Raw genomic sequence first — 20,879 nt, forward strand, 5'->3', positions numbered from 1 at the left:
CCCTCTGTTCCTCCACCTGACCAAGAACCCTACCATTAACCCTGTATTCCGCATTCTTATTTGTTCTTCCAAAATGGACAACCTCACACTTGGCAGGGTTGAACTCCATCTGCCACTCCTCAGCCCAGCTCTGCATCATACCTAAGTCCCTCTGCAGCCGACAACAGCCCTCCTCACTGTCCACAACTCCACCTATCTTTGTATCATCTGCAAATTTACTGACCCACCCTTCGACTCCCTCATCTAAGTCATTAATAAAAATTACAAACAGCAGAGGACCCAGAACTGATCCCTGCGGAACTCCACTTGTAACTGGACTCCATGCTGAATATTTACCATCTACCACCACTCTCTGACTTCGACCGGTTAGCCAGTTTTCTATCCAATTGGCCAAATTTCCCTCTATCCCATGCCTCCTGACTTTCCGCATAAGCCTACCATGGGGAACCTTATCAAATGCCTTACTAAAATCCATGTACACTACATCCACTGCTCTACCCTCATCCACATGCTTGGCACCTCCTCGAAGAATTCAATAAGACTTGTAAGGCAAGACCTACCCTTCACAAATCCGTGCTGGCTGTCCCTAATCAAGCAGTGTCTTTCCAGATACTCGTAAATCCTATCCCTCAGTACCCTTTCCATTACTTTGCCTACCACAGAAGTAAGACTAACTGGCCTGTAATTCCCGGGGTTATCCCTATTCCCTTTTTTGAACAGGGGCACAACATTTGCTACTCTCCAGTCCCCTGGTACCACCCCAGTTGCCAGTGAAGACGAGAAGATCATTGCCAACGGTACTGCAATTTCCTCTCTTGCTTCCCACATAATCCTAGGATATATCCCGTCAGGCCCGGGGGACTTGTCTATCCTCAAGTTGTTCAAAATGTCCAACACATCTTCCTTCCTAACAGGTATCTCTTCTAGCTTATCAGTCCGTTTCACACTCTCCTCTTCAACAATACGGTCCCTCTCGTTCGTAAATACTGAAGAGAAGTACTTGTTCAAGACCTCTCCTATCTCTTCCGACTCAATACACAGTCTCCCACCACTGTCCTTGATCGGACCTACCCTCGTTCTCGTCATTCTCAGGTTTCTCACATACGCATAGAATGCCTTGGGGTTATCCTTGATCCTATCCGCCAGGGATTTTTCATGCCCTCTCTTAGCTCTCCTAATCCCTTTCTTCAGGTCCCTTCTGGCTATCCTGTATCCCTCCACTTCTCTGTCTGAACCTTGTTTTCTCAACCTTATGTAAGCCTCCTTCTTCCTCTTTACTAGACATTCAACCTCCCTCGTCAACCAAGGCTCCCTCACACGACCATTTCTTTCCTGCCTGATCGGTACATACATATCAAGGACACGTCGTATCTGCTCCTTGAAAAAGTCCCACATTTCCACCACATCCTTCCCTGACAGCCTATGCTCCCAACGTATGCTCCTCAAATCCTGTCTTACAGCATCGTAATTTCCCTTCCCCCAATTGTAAAAACTTCCTTGTTGTGCGCACCTATCTCTCTCCATAACCAAGGTGAAAGTCACAGAATTGTGGTCGCCATCACCAAAATGTTCACCCACTAACAAGCCCACCACTTGTCCCGGTTCGTTACCGAGTACCAAATCCAATATGGCCTCCCCTCTGGTTGGACACTCTACATACTGCGTTAGAAAAGCTTCCTGGACACACTGCACAAACACCGCCCCATCCAATCTACTTGATCTAAAGAGCTTCCAATCAATATTTGGGAAGTTGAAGTCGTCCATGACTACGACCCTGTGGCTTCTGCACCTTTCCAAAATCTGTTTCCCAATCTGTTTCTCCACATCTCTGCTGCTATTGGGGGGCCTATAATAAACACCCAACAAGGTGACTGCACCTTTCCTATTTCTGACTTCAGCCCACAATACCTCCAGAGGCAGATCCCCCTCAAACTTCCTTTCTGCAGCCGTTATACCATTTCTAATTAGCAATGCCACCCCCCCTCCTTTTTTACCACCCTCCCTAATCGACTCGATTCAAATGTTTATTTTAGACCTTTGCAAAAGGACCCAATACATTGGCAAGATGCCTCATGTAAGGGGCACCCGATAGCTTTCACATCCTCCCTTTATACTATAATTCGCTTTTCCTTATCAGCTCCTGCATGGCCAGAGGCCTGGATCATTCAAGTTCCTTTCCAAATATGGAGTTGATTTTCTCCTTTCTTGGCTGCTGATATGGTAGTTTAACTGGCCGTGTAAGTCTGCTGTTAGGTCGGTTTGCCTTCACATTTTTGTTTGTTTGTAATCCCCTTTGTTCCAGTCAGACCCTTACTTCTTTGTTCCCCTATGCCTTTATAGATTTCACAATAAATGTTAATTTTCCATTTCATGACAACAATGACATGAAAATATACCGAGCCAGATAGCTATATATCATCTGCTTAGAGAGCACCAGGCCTTTCCTCCAACATCATCTACCTGGAACACAGTTTTCTGGTGTTATCGCCACTTGCTCTGGTGTGCCCTGTACATAGCCCATTTTCACACGTCACACACTTCAACATTACTGTATGGTGGGATCCACGCAATCAGGTCTTCCTGCGGTGGAACCTCTGGTCGTTTTACCTCTTGGTATCCTGCTGCACTCCTAAGCAAACGCCATAGGCAGGTACACAAGCAGGGTCCTTATACAAAGCACTATCAGTATGACCATCCCTACAACTAGTAGAGCGTGTAGAATCTAATACCCCCAAGCTTCCCAAAGGGTGGTAAGCTGTTGGAACTAAGAGTCATATGCTGGGGGAGGCGGTCTTACTGCCGCCTTCATATGATTTATCACACTAGTGATATTCTGGGACTCATCGGGAATATTAAAACAGCAGGAGGTACATGACAATTTGCAGACGCCCCCTCTCTCTGCCATCAGTATGATTAGTACTAATCGATTTTGTATCGCTGCTTCCCTTACTGCCGTTAGTTCATTAATGGTGAGTGCTAGACCTTCCTCCGTCTCACTTGCTAACAGTAATATACTATATGCCACGCCATTAATCTTGTTTATTGCCAATGTTGTCCCAGCTCCCAAGAGAATAGACCACCCAGTGTTCGCTCCTGGTGTAGTCCAGGGGACTGCGAGTGTGTTCCCCTTCCAATGCAGTGGCACGTCCCTTCGGGTTTGCCCATTACTAGCTTTTGGGATGAACACTGTTGTGCCAGTGGACAGTACCATGGGGTAGCAGCACCCTTTCCATCCCGGAGGGAGGTGGTGGTACCCTCTCTCTCCACAGGCCCATATTATACCCGCCATCATGGTCTGATAACTGATTAAAGGAACAAGTAATGTTGACGTACCATTTGCATAGGTTGCTGAGCAAGAATCGTTGTTCAAGTACAATGTCGTAATACATTGGGAGATCCCCAAATGGAGTCTACCCTGATTTCTGCAAATACACATTTCTCCCCTGCCTTCCACTATATAGAAGGCTGTGGTCGGGAGCGTGTCTGCCTTTGGACTGCAGTTAGCCTTGTGTTCGGGTGGTGGTGCGAGTTTTGCCCTAATTGCTCCCCCTATCAGGGTCAGGGCAGTCGCTGCCCGCAGAAGCAGGCAGCTAGCATTTCTTGCCGGGCTCTGTGATTGGTTCGGCAGTCCACCATTGGGCTGTGTGCAAACATATCCAACAAGGGTAACCAACCTCTAATCGCTGGTGTTGTATTTGGGCCAAGGCACAAGCTCTGTTCCCTTCACATCTAGCGATGGCCCTTCGCACCTCCCAACCGACTGGCGTGGCATTTACACCATTTATCTCATGGAGGGCCAATTCCACTACCGAGTTAGACTCGCTCCTGAGCCCCGGCTGACTCCCTCTAGGTTCTGGTGTGACATTAATGCCCTTTGCCCTGCTTCGGGTTATGTCCATGATTTGGTTTGTTTGGTTGTCGTGCACTGGTGCTACTATCTTCTGTAGGACCTTCTGCCGGGTTGGGGGTGTGGGGAACTGTACCACTATATTCACCCTTCTATAAATGTCGGAGAAGGGTCTATCTATTCCACACCACCAGACACCCTCATCATTCTTCTGAGTCTTGGTTATTATTACCTGTGTCTTGGGACCTCCTTCCTTGATAATAGAATACCTATTTCCTGTGTCAGGTGCCTCTGTAGCCGTGGTGGCCACTATTAAGTGCCAGTCACTGGGACACAAGGATCCTTGCATAAATATTTATCATCCCATTTATAGTCATCCTGGTTACTAAACAGCTATGGGTCACATTTAAAGTTCCCCTTAGCACCCTTGGTTATGATTACCATCTGCGGCTGTATCTCAGATGCCCCTGCCCTTGGGAATAGTCCTGCCAGGGCGCTTACTGACAGTGTGAGCTGGGACAGCCCCAAATTTCTGAGGCATCTAGCAACCTTACAATCCCCATGTATATAAGTCTAATCTGGTTATCGGAGTTTCACTGCTTGCACTTATTTGGTTCTGGTGTCGTCCGATGTCTCCTCCGGTCCAGCTACACATTTGCAATGGCTGGCGTGTATCCACGTGGTTCTTTCAGTGATCTTAACAGCTGTCTGTGTTGTAAGGAGCACTTGAAATGGCCCCAGCCACCACTTTGCCTTCCAGCTTTTCCTCCTGAATTCTTTCATCCCTATCCAGTCTCCAGGTTCTAGATCGTACAGTTTCCCTTCTGCTGGTTGGGGTAGTGCTGCTTTGACTTGATTCTGTATTTGAGACACAAGTCTAGAGTTTTATACAGTAACACAACATCTCATCCCCACAGTGGTCTGTTATTTGTCTTGCTTTAGGTCTTGGGCCAACTCCTGTATTGGGCGGCCTACCAAACGAAATCTCAAACGGGCTAAGATTAGCTCTTTCTCTCCTCCTAGTTCTCATATACACTAGCACAATTGGAAGTGTTTTTGTCCATGTCACTCCTAGTTCCTCACAACATTTTGTCAATTTATTTTTTAGGGTAGCATTCTGTCGTTTCACTGTCCCATCGCTTGCTGGGTGGTAGGCACAGTGTTGTCTCATGTTTATTCCCGAATAATCACTGGTCTGCTGTAAAGCATTATTGACAAATGGTGTCCCATTGTCACTCCTAAGCCTTTCAGGGATGCCCCATCTTGGAATTATTTCAGTTAGCAAAGCCTTGGCTACGGTACTGGCATCCTGTTTAGACGTGGGGAATGCTTCCACCCATTTGGAAAACATACCAACTATTACCAAGCAAAACCTTTTCCCTTAGCTGGGTGTTAGTTCAATAAAATCCATCCGTAAATGTTCAAAGGGTTTTTGGGGTTGGGGGTGTGCTGCCTGACTCATCTGTATTCCCCTCCCCACACTAATAGTGGCACAGATAACACATCATTGACAATATTTCTAGGAGTAGTGAGTAAATCCCTTAGTGTACCAGTGTGCCGCAATACTGTTGTACATCCCCCCCTGACCTTTTTTGACACATGGTCCTTACCGTGTGTCAGTTTGGCATAGAATGGGAATAATGATCACGGTAGACAGTGTTTATCATTGGTGCCACACCACACCCCTTCCTTCATGCTGCACCCTGCCCTTGTCCACTCACGCTTCTCCTCCAGCGTGGCCTGTGACTGTAACTCCCATATGTCTGCTGTTGGGGTACAAAGTTTTGTCATACGCACGTCAAACTGATCACTTGGCGGCTGCTGGGCTGCTGTCTTTGCTGCTGTTTGCTTTGCCTTGAGAAATGGAATTGTTATTTTTCGTGTGGGCTTCACACTTAAACACAGCGAGTGATTTGGGCAATAGGACCACTTCCAGGAGGTCAGACATCAGGCCAGGGTGTGTGATGGGCTTTCCAGAGGAGGTCAAGAAGCCCCTGTGTTTCCATAGGGTTCCAAAATCATGTACAACCCCAAATGCATATCTGCTGTCTGTGTAAATATTCACTGTCCTTCCCTTTGCCTTGACTGAGGCATGTAATTTGACTATCAGCTCTGCTGTTTGTGCTGACAGATGAGAAGGGAATGATCCCGCTTTGACTACCTTGTGGGTAGCAGTAAAGATGCAGCATGTGGGGCCCGTAAGGTTAATTCCCTATCGCCGACTATGTCCCTGGACGCTACAACACCCTTTTTAGCTGCAGCCATGGCTCGCAGGCATTTAGGCAATCCTGCCACAATGGGGTTTAGTATTGCCGAAAAATAAGCTACCGGCCTCAATTTTGCCCCATGATCCTGCAACAGCACCGATGTCATGCAGCCATGCTTCTCATCTACCGTTTGTACAAAAGGCTTGTTTGGATTCAGAATCCCCCGTGTCTGTGTACTTTGGAGGGCCTTTTTCAATTCAGCAAAGGCCCTCTTGGCCTCTGGGGTCCACTGCTACGGACTCTGGCTTAGCGACCCTTTGCCATGGGCTATGTCATTTAGGGATGCCTCAAGGGTTGCGTAATGTAGATAAACATTCTACAGTAGGAGCACATGCCCAAAAAGGACAGCAATTGTTTCTTCGTGTGAGGCTTTGGAATTTGCTGGATTGCTTGAACAATGGTCTTCCCTTGTTCAGATATTAAGTGACCTAAGAACTTCATCAGTTGTTGCACAAATTGTAGCTTTGCGAGACTAGCTTTGTGCCCTTCCCTTGCTGGATGGCAGAGCAATGCAAGGATATCTTTCTCACATTGTTCCTCTGTTGGTGCTGCTATTAAGCAACCATCTACATACAGCAGAAGCGCTGACTCTGGGGTTAAAACAAGAGTATCCAGACTCCTGCAGAGACCCTCATTATATATCGTGGGGTGACTCACAGTAATCTTGACCAAGTCGCGTGAAGGTATATGATTTTCCTTTGAATGAAAAAGTGAACCAGAATTGTCTATCTGGGTGTACCGGTACACTAAAGAAGGCATTTGCTAAATCCACGACAGAGAACCATTTACTGTCTGGTGAAATTTGAGCTTATATAGTATGGGGGTTGGGAACATTTGGGGCGCGCAGAACAACAACGTTATTGACTGCCTGCAGGTCTTGAACAAACCTCCATTCCTCTGGTTCACCCAGAATATTTGTGTTTTTGACTGGAAAAATGGGGGTTCTCGCTAGTGAGTTTTCACAGGGGATTATCATTCCAGCCTTTAGGAGGGATTCAAAGACTGAAGTAATTCCTTTTATAGCCTTGGGTTTTAATGGGTGTTATGCTCTGTAAGGACAATACTCAGACTTCAGGGTTATTTGTGTGGGTTCACAGCCTGATATGAGCCCTACGTCATGTTTGCCTTTTGCCCACAACTCCGTAGGGACCTTTCTCAATCTTGGGTCCGAGATTTCTACTTTAAGAAAATGCCAGTATAGTATAAAGCTACCTTCCTAGGCTCTCCAGGGCTAGCCGGGGTTACCTGGACTGCCCTATCTGCCTGAGTTAGCCAATTTAGTTTCTTCCTCTATGTCCGCATATCTTCACTGAACCAGATACCCACATCGTCCCTCAAGACACAATCTTTTGTTTTTTGTGCCTTTAGTACCCATGGTCCCAAATCCTGCCACCCATTGCCAGACGCCTTCGCCAATGACACGTGAGAAAAAGAGCCTTCCACGTCAAAAAGCTAGGCTCTAATTGCCGTCCCAGAGACCTTCGATAAGTTCACACTGACTGCACATCTGTAGTCATTCCAATAAAATTCGCACAATGACAATTGATCTGGTTTAACCCATCTCCTGAACCAATCCTTCCCATATGATTGGTCAGGGCTATCGCGGTGTATGTGTGCTGTGCAATGCAGCATATCTCCAGTGAGAAAATCGGTGTTAATAGGATGAACTTGGTTATTTGCTTCCATGGCAAGTGAATCGCTCACTGATCTTATCGCTGTCTGGCTTAATCACCATTCATAGACATACATCAGGGGTCGTGAGTTGTATTTTACAGCCTGCACTGGTAAATCATTCTTTCGTATTACCTGCTAGCCTGACGGGATACTGAGCAAATCCAACCCCAGTCTCACTGAGATCCTGAGCCATCAGATTTAAAGGACAGAATTCCAATAACAAAACTGAGAATTGGAATGTTTCCCCATTACTGGTTTTGCACAACTGGGGTGTAGTAAACCCCTCTCTTATCACAACTCCTGCTGCACCCATTGAGTTCAGGAACCTTCCACTCATCTTTATTTGCGTTGACTCTCTGAACTGGCCTGATTTTAAGGACTGAATATGTTGCCCCTGAACCTACCAAAAAGGTAACTGGTGTACGTTCCACGTGTGACATAGAGGTAGGCATCATCGTATACGCATCAATGTTATACTGAATGTATGGTCCACGCTCCGCAATCTCAGCACTCACTATGGAGGTGGGACATGGCTCAGTGCCTGGAAGGTTAGTAGAAGAGATTAGCATAAGCGAGTCTTCATTGCCAAGCATAAAGGAAAGAGGCTTACCTGTTCCTTGTGGGCTGCCCACCTCCACCTTAGCCTTCCCCCATCAGTCACCCTGCTGTCCAGCCTCCAGGGTTGACTGAGGCTGTCTATGTGGGCACTGCCTCACCCGGTGGTCCATTGTTCCACAAACAAAGTACCTGCCAGATCTACCTCAGCCAGCCCCTCTTCCTCTTCCGCGACCTCCACCTCTGCCTCTCCCTTTTCCCACAGCATCTCCCTCCAACGGCTGGGCGACCGTTTGCATCATAGCAAGCTGAGCTTATCCTTCTCTTGAGCCAGCAATTTTTCAGCATGTATCGCGTGTTGTTCTATCAAATTGAGCTTTCCCATGTCCCAGGTAATAAATGTGTCTTTTACCTTTTTTGCTATTTTGTCCTTCATTCCATTGATGAAGCTGTTCCTCAGGTGTGCCTCATACGGTGTGATTTCTGCCGTTGTTATGTCCTCGGATGGTGTCAGTCCACGACAGACATCATGGATTAGAGTGAGGCGCGGAAGGTATTGGGACACTGTCTCACCTTCTTGTTGTTTACACTTTGCAATGTTGGTCATGTCCATTCATACTGGGAATGTCCGTCTCTCTTTCTGTCTCTCTCTCTTTCTGTGTGTGTGTGTCTCTCTGTCTGTCTGTCTCTCTCTCTCTGTCTGTCTCTATTTTTTTTTGCTAATATGACTTTTATCTCCAGAGGGTCCCTCTCATTGGGCGCATCCGGGCAAGTCCAACTCAGCCAGTGGTGGTTCCAGGGCTAAAAACCACCCTTAAACCTGCTCTTTCTTAAACGCTCTAGAGTCAGCAATACTTTCCCTTGAGTTTTACTCTAGTACCGCGCGAGAGTTCACTGGACCCTACTCCTGATTTATTTATTCTCGTAGAACGAGTCTCTATGTAGGATTTTTTAAGCAACGACTCTTACCTGGAACCTATTTGATTCGGATCCCGGCGCCAGGATGATCCACAGATTCCCAACTCTCTCGCGAAAGGGGCCAATTTAGCGCTTGAGATGAAGTGAAAGTCCTTCAAGGCGCTGGCGCCTACACCTCCTGGGAATCTTCAGAATCTTCCCCAGTTGCGGGGTCCTGGGCGAGCCCCCAAGTTTACTATCATGCAAATTAAATCGACTCGACTAATAGCAACAGCAAAGAAAAAGTTTATTTTTAACCTCTGCAAAGGGACCCGATCCATTGGCAAGACGCCTCATGTAAGGGGTGCCTGAGAGCTTTCCCATATTCCCTTTATAATATAATTCTCTTTTCCTTATCAACACCTCAAGGCCAGGAGCCTGGAACATTAGAGTTCCTTTCCATATATGGAATTATTTTTCTCATTACTTTCTGTTGATATAGTAGTTTACTGGCCCTGAAAGTCTACTGTTAGGTCGGTTTAATTTTACATTTTTCTGTCTGTCTGCAATGCTTGCCCTCTGCAAAGTCAGGTCCTTACTTCTTTGTTCCCCTATGCTTTTATAGATTTCACAATAAATGTTAATTTTCCAATACACTTCCCAATGAACAAACATTAAACATAAGCACCTATCTATTTCTAATTTTGTTTCATTTTATTTGCTTGTTAACCCTGCTATGACTACACTCCACGTCTGGATGGTTGACAGGCTGGTCAATTGTGGTTTGGGTCTCAATGGACTGAATGTTTTATTGTTCCGGAAGGTGTAGCAGGAGGTCAGAGCTTCAGCAGAAATCCAGCAGAGCTGGGAACAGACACACATCTTGCTCTGTGGGAACAGGGAGACCAACAAGGGACAGAGAAATCAGGACCTGAAATCCGAGCTGGCACCAGACTACCCTGTGATCAGTGCTTTGATTAGCAGTGTCAACCCTCTACCTCTACCTAGCTTCTGACTAAAACCTCTATATTCAGAATCTAATTTCTGCCATCCTGAAGGCGGGTCTCTGTAAGGAGTCTGTGATCATAATTATTCTCTTCAATGTGTGCAGTCAATTCATTCACTTTTGTTACAATGCAGCACACATTCAGACACACAGTTTTTAGTTTCAGGTTTTGTGATCCTTAGAATCCAGTTTTGATTGCTGATATATTTTCTCTCGTTGTCCCTTTCTTTAGTTCTCTGATCATTTTCCACATCACTCACCAGCCTTGATTTGGATTGGCCAGGCTAAATTGCCCAGAGTGTCCAGGGATGTGCAGGTTAGGTGGGCTAGCCAATGGGAAATGCAGGGTTATAGTTTCATAGAAGAGAAGCAGGAGTAGGCCATTTGGCCCGTCCAGCCTGTTACACCATCGTTTAGATGGTGGCTGATCTTTACATCATCTCGGCTTCTCCTCCCTGCATTATCCCAACTACCCTTTATTCCCCACCATGCAAAAACCCATCCAACTGTGTCTTGAATATTTTTAATGAAGCTGCCTCTTCTGCTTCCTTGGGCAGAGAATTCCATAGATTCACTATTCTCTGGGAAAAGTAGTTCCTCCTCATCTGTGTTCTAAATCCCATCTTCCAAATCTTTTGGCCACCAGCAGAAATAACTGGATAGGGTTTGGCTTCATCCCCATAGTGCAACGAATTCCCACTTTCCACCAAAATCCCGGATTTACTAATTTAGTTGCTTGCTGTCTCAGAAATGAAAGATTTCATTGTAACTTCTTCCGGTCCCAGTAAGGGCAAAGCATCTATGAAAGTTACTCTGAAAATCCAGTCTTCACACTATACTTCTGCTTTCACCAAAGGTGATTAGAGTCCTCCACCATGGAAACAGACAGTTCGACCCAACTCGTCCGTGCCAACAGATATCCGAAATCAATCGATTCCCATTTGCCAGCTTGTGGCCCATGTCCTTCTCAACCCTTCCAATTTATGTGTGCACTCAGATGCTTTCTAAATGTTGTCATTGTACCAGCCTCCACCACTTCCCCTGGCAGCTCATTCTATACGTGCGCCACCCTCTGCATGAAAACGTTGTCCCTTAGGTCCCTTTTAAATCTTTCCCCTCTCACCTCTAGCTTATGCCATCGAGTTTGGACTCCCCCACCATGGGGAGAAGACCTTGGGATTCACCCTATCCATGCCCCTTATAAACGTCGACGAGTTTACCCCTCGGCCTCCGATGCTTCAGGGAAAATTTCCCTGGCTTACTCAGCCTCTCCAACCCCGGTAACAGTCTTGTAAATCTTTCCAACCTCTTTCAAAGTTTCACAAGTTCTTTCCTATATCCGGGAGACCAGAACTGAACGCAGTATTCCAAAATAGGCCAAAATAATGTACAGCCACAACATGACGTCCCAACGCCTATACTCAATGCTTTGACCAATAAAGGAAAGCATACCAAATGCCGCCCTCACTATCCTATCTACCTGTGACTCCACTTTCAAGGAACTATGAACCTGCACTCCAAGGTCTCTTTATTCTGCAACACTCCCCTGAAGTGTGTCAGTCCTGCCTGGATTGCTTGACCAAAATTCAAACCTGACATTTCTCTAAATTAAATTGCATCTGCCACTGCTCGGCCAATCCAATCAATTCTAAGTTATAGTGAACTCTCTTTCCTTTCTTATTCCCTAGAAGCTAAATATCTCCATCCCACACACTCCCTCGATTTTCACTTTTCTGAAAGTGGGAGAATAGGGTTGAGAAACGTATCAGCTACGATTGAATGGTATGAGCAGACCTGATGGGCTGAATGGCCTCATGTCTGCTCCTATGTCCTATGGTCTCTTGCTGTCCAAGACACAGAGAGAGAATGTGAGCAGGAGTCGGCCATTTGGTCTTTTGACCCTGCACCAGTATTGAACACGTCATAACTGGATATGGATCTACCTACATCGAGGTGGATAGACTGGGACTTTTTCACTGAAGCACAGACGGTTGAGAGGTGACCTTATCGAGGTTAATAAAATCTTTAGGGGGCGGGGGGAATAGATGAGCTGAATGGCAGGTGTCATTTCCTTCGGGTGGTGGTTTCAAGATTAGAAAGCAAATTTTGAACATGAGTGGAGAAAGATTTTAAAAAGTCTTTGGGGCACCATGTTTTTTCATAGAGTGGTTCATGTGAGGGATGAATGTCCAGAGGAAGTGGTGGATGCAGGTACAGTTACAATGTTTTAAAAGACATTTGATTAAGTACGTGAGTAGGAAAGGTTTGGAGGGATATGAGCCAAACACAGGCAGGTGGGACTAGTTTGGTTTGAGAACACAATCCGCATGGACTAGTTGGACTGAGGGGTCTGTTTCTGTGCTGTCTGACTCTGTAACTGTCCTGTACTGGTCTTAAAAACATTTTCTTGCCTTCCCCCATAAACATTCACTTCTGTGTTGTTCCAAAATCAGATGAACTCGGCCTTGAATATATTCAAGGACCCCCGAACTGCAGGGAGATATCCCCAATTCTGAACTCAATTCCTCTTGCTGATTGCTTGCTGCATCTGTCAGATGACTGGCATTGACTGGTGTAGGAGGACGCTGAGGCCACTTTGTACACGCACACGTCATTCCTGCTGAAGGGCCTGTGCCCGAAACGTCGAGTCTCCTCCTTGGATGCTGCTTGACCTGCTGTGCTTTTCCTGCACCACACTTTTTGACTCTGATCTCTAGCATCTGCAGTTCTCACTTCCTCCACATCGGAATACATCTCCATTTAAACAAAAGCTATGACTTCACATTGTGGTTCTGCATTTGCCATGTGTTTGCCAACTGTGGTCTTCTCTACATTGGGAAGACCAAGCGTAAACTTGGGGAATGGTTCACCAGGCATTGCAGCCAGGTCTGCAGAGGCTGTACAGACTTCCCAGTCACCACCCATTTTCATTCCCGTTCCCACTCCCTTTCTGACATGACCATCTTTGGCCGCCTCCATTGCCACAACAAACCAAGCCGCAAATTGGAGGAACAACACCTCACCTTCCTCCTGAGCAGTCCACAGCCCAGAGGACTCAACATTGAGTTCTCCAATTCAAATAACCTCCTTTCCCATCCCCAACTCCCTTCCCAGTCCTTCCCCCTCCCTTCCACTCCTCCCTGCCACCAACCCTCGTGATGAAAGGCTTATGCCCGAAATGTTGATTCTCCTGCTGCTCGGATGCTGCCTGACCTGCTGTGCTTTTCCAGCACTACACTCTCGACACTGAGTTAGGATACCTGGTCGGCATGAACGGGTTGGACCAAAGCATCTGTTTCTGAGCTGTACAACTCTATGACTCTAAATAACAAAAAGTATACTTTGACAAATATCAAACTCTATCCTTGTTAACAAGGCTTGGTACATCACATGCTTTACTAACCATTCTCAACAGGTCCTGCCCCTTCAGTGACTGGGTAACATATACATGTTAGTGCATAATCTCCTTCACTAGTATTTACACACTACCCTAAGCAATTGCACAAGTAACAGCAAGGGTAAACAGCACAAGGATTAAAAAAAGTATGGGTAAACAGCACAGGAATTAAAAAAACAGTGAGGGTAAAAAGCACAAGCCCCAGTAAAAACAGATGGAAAGTGAGTGTAACATGTCACTATGACAGATTCTAGATTAGTGGTGCTGGAAGAGCACAGCAGTTCAGGCAGCATCCGAGGAGCAGTAAAATCGCCGTTATATGTGCGCATGTGGGTCTTTGTCGGTCTGGGTTAGGGGTTGTGAGTGTGAGAAAGTGTATGTGTGTGTAGTGAGTGCAGAGTGTCTTAAGTCTGTGAGGCGGTGAATGTGGGAGTGTGTGTGTCTGTAAGGGTGTGTGTGGGTGTCTGTGTGCGCGTATGTGTGTATATGTGTGTGTGTGTATAGTGTACTGGTGGTCACCTGTAATGTGACATGAACCCAAGGTCCCGGTTGAGGCCCTCCGTATGGATACTGAACTTAGCTATCAGCCTCCGCTCGGCCACTTTCCTCTGCTGCATGTCCTGAGAATGCTAACCCGAGAATGCAACTTTTTTAAAAAAAAGGTTTTGTGATTTACACATGAAGGAAGTGAAACTATCACTGTAATCTAACAGATAAAAGCCTTAACAGACAATCAATTTTTCAATGTATAATTTCAGTTACATCACACTGTAAATTTTTGCTATAAATTCTGTGTTAGGATTGAGCCCTCCACTATCACCTGATGAAGGAGCGTCGCTCCGAAAGCTAGTGTGCTTCCAATTAAACCTGTTGGACTATAACCTGGTGTTGTGTGATTTTTAACTTTGTACACCCCAGTCAAACATGACTGTTATCAAACAGGCACAGAAATATACAGCACAGAAATGGACTTTTTTTCTCTCTCATGCACATACACATTTATAAGTCCATAGGGGTGAATTTGAACTTGGAGAATGATAAATGCAGATACATTCTATTTTGCTGAAAAAATGCACAATCTGCAGGCAGTCAATCCATGTAATAGTTTGTAAATTCTGCTTTGGAAATAGAACCAGTCTGACTCAAGATTGGGACACAGACAGACTCTGACCTCACACCTTTAATGCATTGTCTGAACTGAGATGTCACAGTTTGCCATAAAATCAAGTTATCTTGAGAAAGTGACCTACAAGAATTTCTGGGATTTACATAGTAATAATAACTGCAAAAGATGAAAAACTTAATAACCCAGGTTTGTTCAATACAGCATTTCAGTGGCAGGACACTAGAATGTTTTCCTTTTAATTCTGTGTCTTAGATTAGATTACTTGGTGTGGAAACAGGCCCTTCGGCCTAACAAGTCCATACCGACCCTCCGTAGACCAACCCACCCAGACCCATTCCCCTACGTTTACCCCTTCACTGAACACTACAGGCCACTTAGCATAGCCAATTCACCTGACCTGCAGATCTTTGGACTGTGGGAGGAAACCAGAGCACCCAGAGGGTGCCCACACAGACACGGGGAGAATGCAAGCTCCACACAGACAGTTGCCTGAGGCTGGAATTGAACCCAGGTCTCTGGCGCTGTGAGGCAGCAGTGCTAACTGCTGTACCACCCTTATGATCTTTTTCGTCCACAGTCACCTGACGAAGGATCAGCATTCTGAAAGCGAGTGCTTCCAAATAAACCTGTTGAACTATAACCTGGTGTTGTGTGATTTTTAACTTTGCCCAGGTTAGGATGGATTGACCATGCTAAATTACATAGTGCCCAGGGACGTGCAGGTTAGGCACATTAATCAGGGGGTAAATGTTGAGCAATAGGGGTAAGGGAATGGGTGTGGCTGGGTTACCCTTCAGAGGGACAGTGTGGAATATTTGGGCCGAGTGGCCTGCTTCCACACTGTGGCGATTCTCTGAAGAGAAGGGATTGTCACAAACCTTTTGCTTCCCAAAATCAGACCTGTGCACTCTCAGCAGTATTCCAATGTTGTGAAAGATATTAACTTTCAGATGGAGTTATCCAAAATTCAGAGAGATGTCAGTCTTAATGTTTTTGCTTTTCTGCCCCTGTGAGATCCTGAATCAGCAACTTCAGGAGAATTAGTTAAAGTGGAGTGCGAGCAGAGGGGAAGAGAGAGTGGGATGGTGCTTTCAATTTTGTGGAGTAAGAAAAGAAAGGAATGTTCCACAAAAAGTAGAATTGCTTGTTCAGAATTCCCACGCTGGACTGACAGTGATGACTTTTGTAATCTCTTTTTACAGAATATTTGAAGATCTGAAGACGGAAGTTTCAAAATTAACAGATGAAGGGCTTCTCCCCGAAACGTTGACTGTCCTGCTCCTCTGATGCTGCCTGATCTGCTGTGCTTTATCAGCGCTGCACTTTTTGACTCTGACTCTCCAGCATCTGCAGTCCTCACTTTGACGTCAATGTCTGATAGTCACTCAATCCATCGGGATCGCAACTGTTTTCAACTATGATTCTGTGAGAAGGAGCAAAGCTTTGTGGTTCCTGTTTGAGTACGTTTTCAGCATCAGTAGGACTGGCTGAGAGACCCTACCATTGCAGTACACGGAGAGTGGAGCCTGAAACAGGTGTACAGCCCAGAAAGAGGAATTCACGCCGGGGAGGGGCTGGACACACGTTTGTGTGCGGCTGAAGCTTTGGCCATGGAGAAACCTGAAGAATCCTGTCCCGTGGAGAAACGGTGGAAGTGTGACGACTGTGGGAAAGGTTTCTGTGTCCCGTCTGCCCTGGAGATTCATCGGCGCAGTCACACCGGGGAGAGGCCGTTCTCCTGCCCAGAGTGTGGGAAGGCCTTTATCAGTTCCTCCGACCTGCTGACCCACCGGCGGATCCACACGGGAGAGAGGCCGTTCTCCTGTCCTGTGTGTGGGAAGGCCTTCATCAATTCCTCCAACCTGCTGACTCACCAGCGGGTCCACACAGGGGAGAGGCCCTTCAGCTGTCCTGAGTGCGGGAAGGCCTTTACAAAAACCTCCAACCTGCTGACCCACCGGCGGATCCACACAGGGGTGACGCCCTTCAGTTGCCCCGAGTGTGGAAAGGCCTTTACCCAGGCCTCCACCCTGCTGACCCACCAGCGGGTCCACACAGGGGAGAGGCCCTTCAGCTGCCCTGAGTGTGGGAAAGCCTTTACCCAGGCCTCCAACCTACTGACCCACCGGCGGATCCACACAAGGGAGAGGCCCTTCAGTTGCCCAAAGTGCGAGAAGGCCTTCAGCCATTCCTCTGCTCTGCTGACCCACCAGCGGGTCCACACAGGAGAGAGGCCCTTCAGCTGCCCTGAGTGTGGGAAGGCCTTCACCCAGGCCTCCAACTTGCTAACCCACCGGCGGATCCACACGGGGGAGAGGCCGTTCTTCTGTCCCGAGTGTGGGAAGGCCTTCATCAATTCCTCCAACCTGCTCACCCACCAGCGGGTCCACACAGGGGAGAGGCCCTTCAGTTGCCCTGAGTGCGGGAAAGCCTTTACCAAGGCCTCCAACCTGCTGACCCACCGGCGGATCCACACGGGGGTGATGCCCTTCAGTTGCCCCGAGTGTGGAAAGGCCTTTACCCAGGCCTCCGCCCTGCTGACCCACCAGCGGGTCCACACAGGGGAGAGGCCCTTCAGCTGCCCCGAGTGTGGGAAGGCCTTTACCAAGGCTTCCAACCTGCTGACCCATCGGCGGGTCCACACGGGGGAGAGGCCCTTCAGCTGCCCAAAGTGCGGGAAGGCCTTCAGCCATTCCTCTGTTCTGCTGGCCCACCAGCGGATCCACACGGGGGACAGGCCCTTCAGCTGCCCCCAGTGCGGGAAGCCCTTCACCCAGGCCTCCAACTTGCTAACCCACCGGCGGATCCACACAGGGAAGAGGCCCTTCAGCTGCCCTGAGTGCGGGAAGGCCTTCAGCAATTCCTTCGACCTGCTGACCCATCGGCGGGTCCACAGGGCAGAAGAGGCCCTTCAGCTGCACTGAGTGCAGGAAGGCCTTCATCCGCTCCTCCCACCTGTGAGTTCACGTGCCATTGCAGGGGGATTGAAGGACTAACGGCCATCATTACCGACTGAACTATCAACCCAATTCCAGGGCTCCCGGGTTCGATTCCCACCGCGACAGATGGTGGATTTGGAATTTGGTCCGAAATCTGGAGGTTAGAATCTAATGATTAAACCATTGACGGTGGGCTGGGGGTGGAAGAAAACTCCCATCTGATTCACTCAGTTCCTTTTTAGGGAAGGAAACTGTCATTGTGGGAGAGGATTCACTCAGTCGTCCCAGCTGCATCCTTTACCCAGTCTTGCCTACATGTAACTCCAGACCCACAGCAATGTGGTTGACTCTACACTGCCCGTCCAACTTACTAGGAGACAGGTTGAAATTGCTGAGTGAGGCAATACTTCCTCTGGATGAAGGCTGCACCAAGGATCCAATTAGAGGGACAACTTGGTGGTGACCAATAATGAAGAAAGTGAGGGGTTGGAGGGGGTGTGTGCACTTTGACCTTGAGCTGTTTTTAAAAAATTGCTACTTTTTGAACGCCTTTCTGCTGTGAGCTTCTGAAGCTGTAACAAAGTTGGGTCGCAATAAAGATTACCTGAACTTCCCACCGAGCTGACTCTCATTGAGAGCTTTGAACTGCAACAGGTTTTTGTTTTAAAACTGCTCATTTCTTACAAGTCAAAGTGAGAACTGCTGATGCTGGAGATTAGAGTGGTGCTGGCAAAGCACAACAGGTCAGGCAGCATCCGAGGAACAGGAAAATCGACATTTTGGGCAACGTTGATGTTCCTGCTCCTCGGCTGCTGCCTGACCTGCTATGCTCATTTCTTATAACCTCCTGTATTATGTTTCCGATGTTGTGTCTCAGTTGCAGCAGTGAATGAGTAGCCAGTATTGTTAGAAATTGTAAATTTTTCAGGACTGCAGGTACTACATCATGTCATCGGCATTGTACAGTTTCCTGGCAGTGCTGGGAGGTGTGGGCTGTGTCCACTAGGGTGGATAAAGTTAAAAATTACACAACACCAGGTTAAGGTCCAACAGGTTTATTTGGAAGCACTAGTTCAGAATGCTGCTCCTTCATTAGGGAGCTGTGGAACAGGATCATAAAACACCGAATTTAGAACAAAAGCTCAGTGTCAACAACTGATAGGATATATTGTACAAATCTAGATTGTGGATTAGTCTTTCATCTTTTACCATGGGTTGCAGGTTTCAGTTCGTTAATATGTAAACCCCGAAACTATTTTTAATTCATCTTCTCGAGATGGTTTAAGGTTTTATAAAAATAGGTGACATCTCAGCTCAGACACTGCAAAAAATGTGTGAGGTTCGAGTCAATATCCCAATCTTGAATCAGACTGGTTCTATTAACCAAAATAGGAATTTTTAAAATATTACATGGATTGACTGCCTGCAGTTTGTGTGCTTTTTGAGCAAAATTGAATATATCTGCAAATGCAAATTCACTCCATAGACTTGTGTGTGCATGCAAGTTTATGCATGCATGCTAATGAAGTGTGTGTTTGATGGAGTATAAGCCTGTGAGACGGAGTGAGTATTGGGTGTGTCTGAGAGATTAACAGATGAAGGCAAGGAGTTGCATTTTACTAAAACAAGGACGGACAGGACTTGTACAGTTAATGGTAGGGCCCTACGTCGTCATAGAGACGTGGGGTGGGGGAGTTCAGGTACATAAAGTAAAAATTCACACATCATCAGGTTGGAAGCACGAGCTTCTTCATTGGGTGTTTGTGGAGCAGGATCATAAGACACAACCACCTGATGAAGGAGCAGTGCTCCAAAAGCTGTGCTTGCAAATGAGCCTGTTGGGAGTATCACCTGGTGTTGCGTGAATTTTAACTTTGTACACCTCAGTCCAACACCAGCATCTCCAAATCAGGTACATAATTCTTTGAAAGTTGCATCATTGGTAGACAGGACGGTGAAAGAGGCGTTTAGCACACTTGCTTTCATTGTTAAAGCCGTTCAGTGTAAGAATTGGGACAGCATGTTGATGTTGTACAGGATTTTTGCAATATTGGTGAGACCACGTTTAGAGCACCGAGTACAGTTCTGGTCACCTTACTGACGACCACAGGTTGACGGGTGACCTTATTTCGAATTATAAACTCATGAGGCATGTTGGAAAGGTAAATATCACCAGGGGAAAAAAGTTGTGAATCTCCCCTATTTTTACTTCACTTGGCATTTGGACACTTAAATTCTGTCAGCATCGCCAGAGCGCATACTGCCGGTGTCAGGAAGAAAATGCGCAGGATCCTGACTGCACGGAAGTTACACATCACAACTTTCTTTTGGTGGCCATGATTTGGAGATGCCGGTGTTGGGCTGGGGTGTACAAAGTTAAAAATCACACAACACCAGGTTATAGTCCAACAGGTTTAATTGGACTAGCTTTCCAGGCTGTTGCCGCGATGCCATCCTTGTGGGGGGTGCTGGTATAGAGTGTGGAAACGTCCATTGTGATGAGGAATGTTCGACTGGTCCGTGGGTGCCGAGTTTCTGTAAGAAATCCGTAGTGTCGCGATAGAAGCTGGAGATCCCCTGTACAATAGGTTTCAAGATGCCTTCCACATAGCCAGAGAGATTCTCACATAGGGTCCCATTGCCCGACACGATGGGACGTCCCGGTTGGCTTTGTGTACCTTTGGAAGACAGTAGAAGTCGCCTACACGAGGAGTACGTGGGATGAGGGTGCGTAGGGAACTCTGAAGGACTGGGTCCAAAGTTCTGATCAGTGTGTTTGATTCTCGGGTGTGTTCTTTGGTCGGATCAGCTGGTAGTTGCCTGTAGTGTTCCTAGTTGTTCAGTTGTCGGTACACTTCCTTGCAGTAATCTGATCTATTCTGAATGACAATGTCATCAAACCAGCAGATAAAGGAGGAGCCAATTTTGTGATTGGTTTTGAGAGCGTGGATGGCATTGCGCTGTGAACGGGTGATGTTTTGCTCTACCTTGTGGGTACGGCTGAAGAATCTGGCATTTATAATATTTCCTGACGGTTTGAGCATACATGTCAAGCCCAGGGCAGCGGCCCTCCGGTGGGGTCCATGTTGACACCTCCTTTGGTCGCTCCTCTACAGATCCCTGTGATGACTGTTCCAGTTCATCAGTGGGATCACTGCCGGCACCTTGAAA

The 20,879-nt window shown here is 47.0% G+C and overlaps 1 protein-coding gene across 2 annotated transcripts in view; it reads left to right on the top strand.

Annotated features, from left to right (window-relative positions):
- LOC140460244 (uncharacterized) overlaps positions 1 to 18,454 on the top strand; it is a 52,238-nt gene extending 33,784 nt beyond the window's left edge. The window contains exon 3 of one of the 2 annotated variants that reach the window (XM_072554677.1): positions 16,470 to 18,454. In XM_072554677.1, the coding sequence (XP_072410778.1) occupies positions 16,470 to 17,693 (1,224 nt within the window). In that variant the 3' untranslated portion in view covers positions 17,694 to 18,454. Of the gene's footprint in view, positions 1 to 15,971 lie in introns of both variants that reach the window. The other variant, XM_072554676.1, reaches the window with a different exon arrangement.
- The last annotated feature ends 2,425 nt before the right edge of the window (positions 18,455 to 20,879 follow it).

Source organism: Chiloscyllium punctatum, chromosome 36 (assembly GCF_047496795.1).
Source record: "Chiloscyllium punctatum isolate Juve2018m chromosome 36, sChiPun1.3, whole genome shotgun sequence".
NCBI lineage: Eukaryota > Metazoa > Chordata > Chondrichthyes > Orectolobiformes > Hemiscylliidae > Chiloscyllium > Chiloscyllium punctatum.